This window comes from Pteronotus mesoamericanus, unplaced genomic scaffold, assembly GCF_021234165.1.
Source record: "Pteronotus mesoamericanus isolate MK-2021 breed Mesoamerican mustached bat unplaced genomic scaffold, CSHL_Meso_final contig_291, whole genome shotgun sequence".
Classification (NCBI taxonomy): domain Eukaryota; kingdom Metazoa; phylum Chordata; class Mammalia; order Chiroptera; family Mormoopidae; genus Pteronotus; species Pteronotus mesoamericanus.
This window is the reverse complement of record NW_026555124.1, coordinates 469,312-482,989: the sequence shown is the minus strand read 5'-3', so window position 1 is coordinate 482,989 and position 13,678 is coordinate 469,312. Positions and strand designations below refer to the sequence as shown.

Below are 13,678 nucleotides of genomic sequence, written 5' to 3'. Positions count from 1 at the left end.
CCAGGGAGGGGGATGATGGAGAAAGAAGGGAAAGAGTCAAGCCAAGGAACATGTATAAAGGACCCACGGACAAGGACACGGGAAGGAAGACTGAACGTGGGAGAGGGGGGCGGGCAGGGCAGGGGAGAGCAATGGGGAAAAATCGGGGACACCTGTAATTGAACAATAAAAATTTTTTATAAATAATAATAAAACATATAATACCTGGCTATTCAGTCAGTGACCTCTTTTCCCTTCGTGTCAAATTAAAACAATAACAGCAAACCCACACACACAGAAAAAAAGAAAATACCGTGTTCTCTACACTAAAACATGTCTCAAATATAGTATCAAATTTTATTATGCCAGAATCACAAGCATTTGAGACTAACTAACTAAACTCCAAAACCTTTGATATATATGTAGTTATTACCCCCTTAAAATGCAGGTGTGAAAGTAAAAAAAAAATTTAAAAAAAATTTAAAAAAAGCCAAATCAATTATTTTAAATAAATCGCTTAACCAAGTACCAGATTTTAATTCAGAACTCTATACTTCTCTCTGAACTTTTCTTTCCAATGTACACAGGCACCTCCAGCAGTCACATGACCCTTTTCATATTGGTATAGAAATTTTAGTTTTAAAATCCAAAAAGCTCTGGACAATTAAAATTTTTTTCTTAGTTCAGCTGACAACCAAACACTGACTTGTACATGTAAACTGTTCACAGGCTTTGTTTATCAAACTTAGTTTCTAAAATCAGTATAAAAGTTATTCTTTTAAAATAACTTGCCAAACTACAGTATATAAGTGACCAATAAACATAAAATATATATTTACATTATTGTTAAATCTACAAAAAAAAATGGATCTTTTCATAGACTGCTACACCATGCTATGCAAATAAACCAATTAAGCAAGGTTGACACCTAAATTTATACTATAAAAATTTTCTTTGTGCCAATTTCTCTAGTAGTTAGTGAACTTATTCTATAAAAAGAGATAGTAGTAGTAAAAGTACTTTAAGAATCAGGTAGCTTATATTTAAATGGTGCTAAAAATTCCCTACCTAAGTTACTTACCCCATTTCCTGTTTTACCAGCAACCATGCAGCATGCTGTAGGCAATTTAGTCACACCCAGAAACAAGAGAAAAGGGAAAAAATGTTTATTGAAATTAGGTTCCAACATCATTACTAAAGTGCTTAACTAATTTGCTAATCAAACTCCCCTTTTTGGGAGAGGAGTTAGTGTTCGGAAATGTGGCAGTGACCTCAAACTCACTTAAAATCAGAAATGAAGTTAAGATGTCACTTTGCAACACTGGTTTGCTGTGGGCCCAGGAATTCAACAGGGGTATCCCCCACCTCCCTACAGATTTCTATTTCTCATTAATGAGGTATAAGTGTTTTTTAAGATGAGCAGCTTACATTTTTTCTGAAAATATCTCATTATTTCACAGGGAAAGGCCCAAAGTAACTGAGTACATACTATGTCTCTAAAATACAGACTTGAAGGCTTAGTTTTGTTTTTGTTTTTTAATAGAGCTAACATTTTTAACTGTATCTAATTAATAATATACACATATAAGTGTGTAGGAGTAAAAGTTAATAATGTCTGGCACTCAATCCACTGAGCCACACCAGCCAGAGCTATAACTCACTTTGGAATACAACGGAAACCAAGGTGGGTGGTAGATAAATTGATGGCTAGATACATAATAAAGCAAATATAGGAAAATAGTAACAATTGTAGAATCTAGGTGGGTATATGGGTGTACACTGTACCATTCTTTCAGCTTTACTGTATGTTTGAAAATTCTTATAATAAAATATTAGGGAGAATTTTCTGGGAACAATTAATTAAAAAACTGAGAAAATTGCTAAAATGAAGAAATAACATTTACAATCACAGTCATTATGAAGATTAAATAAAATTCAGGTAAAATGCTTTGCAAAGTAAGTGTGTGACACTAGAATTTCTCAGTTTGCCATTAGACTACTGTAGCTTTTACCTTAAAGAAAAATCATGACATATCCTCCTCGGTATAAGCATTTTGTGAAGGTAACATAAGCATACATGTGTAAGTCAATAAAATACCATATACTGTCTCTATCACTGGCCAGTCATTATCACTCATATCCACCTCCAGACCAAGTTATATCTATCTGTCTGTCTGTCTATTGGATTGGCCAAAAAGTACAGCTAGTTTTTTCCTTACGATGGCTCTCCAAGTCATTACTACATGAAACGTTAAAGGGACTTATTTAAGAAAAAGAAAATCAAAACTATCAACATTAGAAAGGCAACAAATTCACAACTATCAACAACTGAAAGTAGAAAAACAAATTAAGCAACCAGAACAGGAACAGGATCAGATACGGAGATCACATGCACAGTTATTGGGGAGGAGGGGGAGAAATGGGGAAAAGGTACAGGGATTAAGAAGCACAACTGGTAGGTACAAAACAGACAGGGTGATGTCAAGAATAGCACAGGAAGTGGAGAAGCCAAAGGACTTACACACATGACCCATGGACATGAATTAAGGGAGGGGATTGCTGGAGGGAAGGGGGTACCAGGCACAGGGGGACAAAGGGGAAAAAATTGTGACAACTATAATAATATAATCAATAAAAAATATTTTTAAAAAAAAAGTCTATGGACATGGTATAATATACAAATTACTAGCAGTCAGAAGACCTGGCTTTGGGATTTCCTAAATTTCTGTCACCTAATTTCCTAGTGTGTAAATATGAGAGAATTAAGCAAAGATAATTACAACTTAAAATTTCTGAATGGTTAAAGTTCCATCAGTAAACTTTAGTTAGTACACTGTTTTATAATAGAGGCTATTAAGATTTACAGGACTTGGAGATAATAATTTTTAAAAAAAGAATAATTATCCCCTAAAGCCGCAACCTTGTAGTCAATGTTGCCCCACCTTCCTTCAGCCTCCATACTTTAAGAAATCAATAAGTATCAGTTTTGTTATCTATAATGGGATTTTAATATTCCCCTTGCAGGCATATTGTAAGGATTTAATGAAATTATGTATGTATGTGAGGAACCAAGTAAGATTCCTGGCATGTACTTAATAAATAGTAACTACTGTTGTTTTAAAATTAAAACCTTACCTGCAATTCACAAATAATAAAATTATTATCCCTTAAAAGATTGACAAGACTTGATCCCTCTCCCTCAGATCCAAACTGCTCTCCTATAGGTAGTTCTGGAACCTCCCTCATCAATGAGATCCTCTGGAGCAGTTGAGCTATAGAGAACTACCTTATCTGTCCCCTCTTTAAGGGGACTCAGGTTCATCTGTTATTTTTCAGTAACCTTTTTCTCTCCTCTTTTGAGGCAAACTCTTCTCAACAGCGGGTTCCAGGTGATGCCATCAAGTATGCAATGTTTCCTGTCATCCTCTGATTATACAGTAGGACCAAACTGGAGGTTGCCAAGGGAAACCAGATTACTATGTGTAACATGTAAAATTAAATCAAATCTCTTCAGTACCTGAGATCTGCTCATGAATTTTTCCTTCCTGATCCTCTGCAAGCTCCCTGCTCAAGCATGCCAGCAGTCATACAGACCTAATCACACAGCAGCGGCTGGGAGGCTGAATCCCTAAGAAGTCAGTGTTGCTCAATTATTCAATTTATATCACATGCCAGTAATGCCCTAAACCTGCTTCTGCTGAGGAACAAGAAGTACAGTTCTCCCTTTTAGGTCACCAACATAATTTTAAATTTATAAATCTTCGATTCTTTAGTCAGAGGGGAAAATTCATTCTCCAGGGTAAGAAATTTAATTCCTCCTTCCGAAAAGAGTCGAATGGCATTAAAATTATCAAGTTTAGTCAAATTTGATACCAAAGGCAGTACGTCACTTGAAAATCCTGGAACCACACAATTTAATCCTGGACTGTGCTTTAACTTCATTAGAGAATTCTAAGCAAGTTCAAATTGGGGCAGTTGAATAACATACTTGCTAAAGTACTTGTGTACTCTGGATACACACACACATGCCCCATGGAAAGTCTACCTTTTGAACTTAGGAGTTCTGAGGTGGGAGTTCACTGAGCATCTAACAATAAGAATGAGTGATGGAAGGCCAGACACTGAAGCTGATTCAAGCAGAAGTGGCAGAAAGGAAGGAAAGAGAGAGAAAGAGAGACATTAAAAATGGTATGTTGGGGAACCCCAGTTTAGTAAAGTTGGAGCTTAGGGTATGTATTTGTGTACATAAATGTGAGTAAGGGGTTCAACAACTAGAAATGAAACTGGAAAGGTAGGCAGATTTTGAGTGCTAAGCTAGGTCATGAATCCAAAAACTGAAACTATAATATGAGAAATGCCACATTTATGTATCTACAAACTCCTATAGCACCACAAAGAAGAAAAAACATTAATCTATAATTCATCAAGTCACACTATAACCATTACCTTCACACTATTGTTTTTTCTTATGAGGTAGCTTAAGAGAAAAATAAAATATTTCGTGTACCAAAATATTTTTTCATAGAAAATAGAGTGTAAAAAAAGCATACGTTCCAGAAAAATTACCGAATGTTGTTGAAAAAGACAGTCCACTTTTCTCATATATGTTGTCTATCTGGCCCTTATAGACACCTGAGTCTATAATTTCTGAGAGAGGGAAACAAACACTAGACAAAAAGGTAGGCTCTGCCTCTAAATATTGTGTGATCACTTGCAAGGTGCTTTTTCTCTCTGCACCTTGGTTTCTCAAGTATAACACAGAAGGGCTCTACACTTCATTATTTTGGGGGTACCATCTATGCAGTGAGATTTTTACTCAGAATATAGTCTCTCCCCATAGGGAACTCATTATCTAGCAATCGGAGAGAATAAAGGGAATAAATGGTAATAAAATTTAATAATAATTAATAATATTGATAAAAATAATACAAATACATAATGGTGGTGGCCATGACAGGAACATATTTAGAGGGAACATGGAAGTCCTCCTCAGCTCACTTGTAGGGGAAGTGGCACCTAACCTGAGCTCTGAATTACTTAGAATAACTGGGTAAATAATAGGGAACGTATGTTCCAAATAAAGAACACTCTATGGTGCAGAAACCAGAGACTGCCAGGAAAGTTCTGGCAGCTATAAGTCTGTGGTCTCTAAAGAGCTGAGAACATGCAGCTGAGGAGTGCAAAGGAGGAAGCAGGCCTTGGATCGTAGAACTAATGCACCTATGCTAAGGGGGTTAGATTTTCCACTTAAGGTGATGTGGTGCCACAGAAGGATTTTAAGCAATGGAATAGCATAATCATACTTGTCTTCAGGAATGCTCACCCTGGTTGCAGTGTGAATCAGAGGAGGAAGATGGAAACTAAGGGAAATGAACACATGTAGTAAAGAAGTAATTCAAGTAACAAATAGCGTATGACGGCAGTGCTGCTGGGGATGGAGAAGAGTAGGCAGCTGTAAGAGATAATGAAGACACAGGCCGAGAAAACTTTGTGATTAGCAGTGATATTGGGGTTTCTAAATTACCATTAAAGCCCTTAAAACTCTAAAGCCTTTTGAATCCTATACACCTCTTTCATTCATTATTCATCTCATCATTCATTATACATCTCATCATTCATAATAACAAAGACAGTACAAACGTAGACTTGTACCAACAGGGAAATGACAATTGTTTGAGTAACTAGAGGTATTAAACCCTGCTCCCTGTTCTTCTTCTACACATACACTTGCATACATATACACATTTATGTATTTTTCTTGCACACAAATAGCTAGTTGGGAACTAGGCTTAATAACGAGGTTAGTAGCAACAGAAACTCTTCCCTCTTCTCACCCAGCACAACTGCCTGAGATTTCCTTTTCCTCCTCCCCTTCTCCAGTCTGCTACAATATTGAACATCTGCCTCAAAAGGGCCTGGCCCTCACCTTGTGTCAGGCTTGGTGTCAAGTGTGGCGGCAGAGAGAAGGCAGTAAGAAAGGAAGGGAGAACACACTCCTATTACCCAGCTGGACTCTACCACTTAAATGAGGTAAAGACACCTCCCCCACATCTCCTCAGCCCCACATCTTCTTGCCTCAACCCCACTCCTCTTTTCCTCAGAGTCTCTGATATCAGACCCATGATACAATGACCAACAGTCTGAGTCTCAGTGTCTCTTTTGATGAATAAAATTTATGTCAGCTATGTATTAAAACCTCTACAAACCCTCTACATTATTTTTCCCTACAGTGCTGAGAGAAAAAGAAAATGAAGTGAGACACAAGACCTTCTCAATCTGGCCTTCCTACTACTGCTAGCAGTAGAATCCTTTAGATAGTATCAAAAAGGTTGAATGTTTTTGACAGGCAAGGGGGAAAAAGCAAAGACAAATCAGCAAAGACAGAATGAACCTGCAGGTCCAAATTAGGTTGCACAGCTCTACTGACCCAGTTCCAGGAGAATTACTATTTCTACATTAAGAGTTTTAAGGAGGAAGATTTCTGCTGCGCTATCCAATCCTCTAGGTGCTGATGTTTGCCTGGCTCTGAAAGATGTGATTGGAAATAATCAAAAGGAAATTTTACGGGGTGAGAAGGTCAGGAGGGGAATCAGCAAAAACAGAACAGCTACAATGAGTGAAAAGCTCTGGGATAGACATAAAGGTATGGCTCCATCTTATTCGTTAGTGTCATATGCTAATGAGGGGATAACTTGGCAACTGAATTTCATGTAACTCTAGAGTTAATAACATCAGTGAAGCAAAGACATCTCAACAGAAACTGTTAACAGCTGAGTGTAGCTGAGAGGGTACAAATATATTTCCTCCTAGAATCTGATTTTTGAAAACTAGAATCTTCAGTAAAAGACCAGCAAAGTGAACTTGCAGATTCAAAGAACTTCAATGTATCAGTTGACTCAATTTTACTAGTAATAAATACAAGTTCACATCAAAATTACTACTAAGAAAAACAGCTTTTAAAAGTAAATTTTGTTTTGAAATACCAAGGAGACAAATTAATTGTTAATTGCTGTGGATCTATTAGTTGTTGAAAAAAGCCCCTTCAATAAATAACTCAAGAACTCTGTAAAGGGAACTATTTAAAAATTATTCCAAGTTATCCCAGGAAAATTACAAGACTGGAAGCAATCTATGTGTTGAATTTGATTTACATTGACTATATCCTTAGGGATAAGAATTTATTCAATTTTTAAATTAATTTTTAGATATTACTTTTTAAATATACTAAAGGAACTTGTTATAAAATCATCAGACTTCTAGCTTCAAGATGGTAAAAACAAAAAAAACAAAAAAAAAAAAACTTTCTGCCTCCTTCTCTGGAAAATCATCTCAAAATAAGATGAAGAATGAGAAACAGAAAACAGAAACTCTATCTAACAGTAAAACAAGAAAATAATTCCTCACCCCAAATCTCAATATACGAAGACAGAAAGAAGATGCAGGAGTAGAAAGCAGCAGAGCCCAGGAAGCTGATCCCTGAGTGTCGGCAAATGGAGATACTTGCTCCTCCAAACCCGGAAAAGCTGAGGACTGGAGGCATAAGACAATGAAGGGTGAAACGCGAGGCTAAACAAAGGGGAGCAGTCAAAGGCTTGTGTAAGGAATGGATTAACCCCCAGTGCCCCTTCCTTGACACCAAGCAAGAGCAGACGATTTAACTCTGGGAAATGAACTAGTGGTGTCTGCACTCAGGAGCCCCCGATGAGAGGATGGCTGGAGCGAAGCCCGACAAGGAAAACAGGAGGGTTCAGTGAGCGTTTACAGTCTGAAAAGAGATCTGCAACTGCGTGCCCTACTCTGCTCTGGGTACTCAGGCAGCCAACTTTATACCTCTGTGGACAAGGGATTAGAGGATTCTTCTTTGGATAAACTGGATGGTTTCTGAGGGAAAACTTTCAGATAATTATACATGGTCTTTCCATAAAATAACTCAGTTTACTACCTGTTCTCCTCCATTTTTGATTTTGTAAACTTACTAAACTTGCAGTAAGAACAAGCTTCCTTAAATAAAGAATATCAGGGGAAAAAAGGGTTACCAATATACTTAAAACTCTAGTAACATTCCTATTATTGAGGGTCAACACAGGGGTCACCAGTATCACCACTATTTTCTAACATGTTTTGGAGGTCCTAGTCAATTCCATGAGATAAGATACACACAAACATATATATGTATACATGCACTTATATACACATACATATAATAAATACATATAGTAAAAATCATTATCTTCAAATAAGGTAAATGCACACCTAGATAATCAACTAAAACCCATTATCATTAACAATGGAGACTGGTACGTTAGGTGATTACAAGATAAATACCACACATACACATACAAACACATACAAATTACTTTCCTAATAACAAAATAAAGAAGGTTATGGAAAAAAAAAAATCCCACCCAAATTGCAATTAAAATAAACAAGAAAAAATGTTAAAAACAAAAAAATCCCAAAATATATCAGAATAAATTGATGAAATGTGAGATAAAAACTGTAATACAATTGAAAGGCAAAGAACACTTTAAATGCAGAGAAACTTGTCCCTAGGTGAAAAGTTCCATAAAAATTAGAAAATTTTGTTGAATGACCATAGACAAAGGTAAATGACAGGCTGAAAGAAATAAAATACACAAAAGATTAATAACCATTATGTCCAAAAAGCTCTTACTAATAAATTTTAAAAAGCCAAATAACCAGATAGAAAGAAACCCTAATGGTTAGTAAACATATAAAAAGATGTGAACTCTCACTTGCAAATCAAATAAGTGCAAATTAAAACAAGACAATATCTGCATGTTGGTTAGAAAACATGAACGAATATTATAATTCCCAGATGCGCAAAGGTACAAGGTTGTGCAACACTGTTGTAAACTGGTACCATCTTTTAGAAGGGCAAGTTGGAAAAACATATCAAAATTTTAATCAATTCAAAGAGAACAGTTGCGTATTTCTTTGAATGTAAACCTCATTCCCCATAAATACAAGAGCTAACTATAGAGGCGTTGTGGTAACAGAATGCTCTGCAAAATGTACACACACACCCCTTGTATCCTGACCTTGTTTTTAAAAGAAAAATTTTCTCCAAATTAATGAATTTTATTATAATTTGAAAAATAGGTTATATGTCAAGCTATTTATATTTGAGTCTTTCTAAATTTATCAAAGCCATGCACTGAAAACTGCTAAGAAAATCTTTCCAAATAAACAATAAACACCTCTGATCTGTTAAGGTTTGACGTGCCTGCCACCCTCTTTTCTCTCCAGAGACTTGCGTAAGTAGTCAGAACCAGGATGGCAAGGGGGTCATTAAGTACCCTAGAAAAAACATGGGATTTCAAGATAGAAAGAACTAAGTTCAAGTTCTCTTCCTACTTAGCAGCAAGTGATTCAGGGCAATTTGGTTAATGCCTTTTTGGTGCTTGATTCTCAGCTGTAAAACAGGAAGAATGCTGTTCCTTGTATTATTGAATGTTTAAATGAGATAGCCTACCAAAGAAATGTTAACTGTTGTTTGTATAATGCTGACTCTCTGTGTATAACTCAAAAGACATACTAAATTACTTCTTGAAGCACAATAAACAAAAAAGGGGCTTTCCTCAAGCCTTGCCCCTTCCAAACTTTCAGTTCTAGTTTTAGTCTAAAAGTTTAAGGAAGGTGATATTTGAAAAATTTTATTGTGAATCGGAGTATGGAACAGCATCTGTATTGGGTCAGTTCTGGCTATGAAAGCTGGTTAACAGGTATGCAAGACATAAAAGCAAATGATCAAGACAGATCAAACCACACACCCAACAACAAAATGTAATACGACACTGGGGAAAGGAGAAAGGCAGGGGACCTTGGACCTTAAATCCTGTCAATATTTTTATTAAGATACCTTGATATAGTATTAGGAAGGGAGGGAGGGAAAGGAAAAGGTGGGGAGGAGAAAGAGAAAGAAGAAAGAGATAGAAGTAGAGACAGTGTGAGAGAAAGAAGAGAAAAAGAACTACAGATTCCTAAGAATAATTTGGTGAAGTCTGTCTAAAAGCAAGATCTAATGACAAAGCTTTGTTGTGAGGGAAATTTCAAGTAAATTTCCAGATAATGGCAGTGTGATGAATTATATACCACCACTAATCTGTACAATATGATAAAAAAAAAATAGAAGCTAAAATAACCAAACAAATGAAGAAAGGCCTAAGTTCATGAGATGTCAAAAATAATTATTAATACCTCACAAATCTAACAGATAATGAATTTTATCCACCCTCCTCTTCCATATACCATTCTTCCATTACATAGCCTTAAAGCCTGCTAACATTGTAAAGACCCTAAGTCAGTAGTCCTTAAAGGGCTGAAGATATGTGGCTCGGAAGTACAAAGAAGAAAGATTGCCTTCTGGGTTTGAATCCTGTTAAATGCCAAAAAATAATATAAACCCTACTCTAAATATTTTGTCACATATTTTCTTTTCCTATTCTTCTGTATAATTAATTTGTAAAATAAAAACTGAATTGACAGATTTCTATTAGGATTGTTACAGTACAAAAAAGTATTTCTAATTTCACAGATAAAAGAAAGAAGACAGCATACTTTGGTCTTGGAAATTTGTTTAATGTAGTAAATAAAAACAATGTAATTATAATAAAAATTAAAATGATACAAATGCAAGGATTGAATCTTAAAAATAAATAAATATAGTTGGACTTCTGGGTAAAGAGAGAAGATCAAATGCAGGGATGAACTTTTTCTAATCTTCTAACTCAACAGTAAAGAGATTTGTTAAAAGTACACAGCCTTCCAGGATAAAGACAGTGAGAGTGCAGGGAATTGCAACAAGTTGGAAGATGATAAGCAAATAGAAGAGTGGTAAAGGACTTAGCAGACGTCCCCAAAAAGCTGAATCCTAACCTGGCAGCAGGGCAAACTGATACTCCACAATCAGCAAAAGTTTGAGGAATAAACAACATGAAGAAATTCAGAAATAGAGGTAGGAAGAGCAAAAAAAGGAAGATTGACTGAAATCTATTTGAAAAAGAGGTAAATCCTTACACTCGACTCCCCACTCTACGAAGTCAGACAAATGCCCCTCCTTAACTCCTATAAAAGACTATAGAGTCTTTTTCCTGGAAATGGTAAAAAGGGGGTCTTTTGATTGGGGGTCATGAGTCACACTTACTTCGTTGAATAAAGATAGGCACTACGATCATGACACACACTGACTACTATTGCCTCCTCCTCAGTTTCTAGACGTTGGCAGCTCTCTAGATAGGAGATTACATCTTCTGTGAAGAATATGACCTACTCCAGAAAAGACCCAAAGATAACAACAATGGACACAGGAAAACTCCCAGTCCACCATCCCTCCTTACTCGTGTACGCAGCTTTCCACTGCTTCTCATTTTGTACTCTTAAATAAGACCAGCCAACCAACAATCAGCAAACTGAGGAAAGCCTCTCACATGGAAAAGACCAAAATAAACAGAAAAAAGCAACTTTTAAAAATAGAGACAATGAAAAAAAAAACTTAATAGCAAAACATAATGTTCACAGGAAGATAAAAAAATATTGTGTTTATCAAATAAGGGTAATACCCTACTTTTCTAACATACACATAAACATACACAAAAGGGAAAAAAACAAAATAGGAAAACATCATTGAAATTAAAACATGATATCAACAGTGTGATGATTGCTAGGGGAGGAGGGATACAAGAGGACTAAATGGTAAAGGGAAAAAAAATAGAACAAAGATTAAATTAAGCAAAATAAAACATGATATCTATTAAAAACTCAATAAGAAGGTTGAGAGAAAAGAAAATGGAGAAAACTTAGAAATGGTGGATCAATCCTGCTACTGAGGATACTGAAAAAGCTGAACAAAATTTTTTTAAAAATGTGCTTGAAGATCAAAACGTTAAGAAGGCAGTGAAGAATTAGAAGGCCAAAACCCATAAAAAGAAAAACAGAGGTATACTAAGCATTTTGAACAACTTTGCCCACAAGGAGCATCTGTCAAACAGGAGGTCATGAAGGTGTCAAAAATCAAAGTCCAGCACCACTAAAGAAAAAGGATTACATCCTAGAAGTAAGGGTAAATGGGTAAAAATAAGTAAGGGTAAAAAGAGTAGAACTACAATTTAAGGTGCAAAAGATCAGCTTCAAAATATTGCGGTTGGATTAAGGGGACTCCGAATCGCTAATGCCCCTAGCCAGAGCCAAGAAGAAAACAGAAATCCTCTCTAGAGGAGGGCAACATATTTCTAGGCTTCAAATTACTTATATGTGTCATAATCAGTGCCCAACACTAAAAAAAGTACTTAAGGAGATAATATATGGTGAAAAATGAACAACAGAAGCATATTCACAGATGATCCAGATAGTGGAGTCATCAGGTATAGATTTTACAATTTAAATAATATTGAACACATCCAGGAAAATAAGAGAGAATGTTGTTATATGTCAATATATCTCAGTAAAACTGGAAAAAATAAATAAATGAAAATATCGGACACTTTGGCAGAGAACAATCAATAGAAACTACATAAATTAAACAAATGGAAGTTCTGCAAATAAAAAACTCAGTAATAGAAATTAAAAACTCAGTAGACAGGTTTAATAACATACTAGACATAGCCGAAAAGAGAATCAGTGAACTGAAAGGCAGGTTAGAAGACAAGACCAAAAATGACACAAGAGATTCAAAAGGATGAAATAGTACAAAAAAGAAAAGAAAAAGAAGGGAGGAAATGAGAGAGGGAGGGAGGAAGAAAGAGTCATAACAGATTCCATTAAAAGTCTAATATATGCAATTGGAATCTCAGGAGGAGAGGAAAGACAGAATAGAACTGAAACACATTCAAAGAAACAATAAAACTGATAAAGCTTTGTTAGCTAGGACACAAGTAACATGAACCCTAAGAATAAAAAGCTAATGAATTGGATGTTATCAAAAATAAAAATTTCTCATCTTTGACAGATATCATTAGGAAAATTAAAGAGCAAGCCACAGTATGAGAGAAAATACTTACAATACATATACATAATAAATATTTGTATCTGGAATATATTAAGGGCTCCTACAACTCAATGAAAAGAAGACAAACCCAATTTTTTTTTAAATAGGAAAAAGATTTGACAAAGTTAAATGTGAAGAGACTTCACAAAGATAAATGAATGGCACGTAAGGACATGAAAAAATGCTCAACATCATTAGTCATCAGGAAAATAAACATACAACCTCTAGATACTCACTAGAATGGCTCAAATAAAAGAGAATGACAACACTAAGTGTTGACAAAGATATAAAGCAACAGGAACACTTGCCTAGTGCTGGTGGAATATAAACTTAAACTGATAAATCCACTTAGGAAAATTGGATGTTTCTCATAAGACTAAATACATACCTGCGCTATGACCCAGGCAGTCCACCCCAACGTATTTACTCAAGAAAAATAAAAACATACCCACACAAAGAACTGTACATAAAACTTCATACCAGCTTTATTCATAGCAGCCCAAAACTAGAACAACACATGTCTATCAGTTGGTGAACGGATAAACAAATTGTAGTATATTCATATACTGGAACTCTATTAAGCAATAAGATAGAATTAATTACTAAGATACACAACAATATGGATGGATCTCAAAACCATCATGTTGTGTCAGAGAAACTAGAACAAAAATGTGTGACTCCATTTATACAAAA

At 35.5% G+C, this 13,678-nt stretch overlaps 1 protein-coding gene across 5 annotated transcripts in view; it reads right to left on the bottom strand.

Moving 5' to 3' along the window:
* Positions 1-13,678, bottom strand: part of PUS10 (pseudouridine synthase 10) — a 59,113-nt gene that overhangs the window by 31,102 nt on the left and 14,333 nt on the right. For all 5 annotated transcript variants that reach the window (XM_054575412.1, XM_054575408.1, XM_054575409.1 and 2 more), the window contains exon 5: positions 1,061-1,095. In XM_054575412.1, the coding sequence (XP_054431387.1) occupies positions 1,061-1,095 (35 nt within the window). The remainder of the gene's footprint in view (positions 1-1,060; positions 1,096-13,678) is intronic.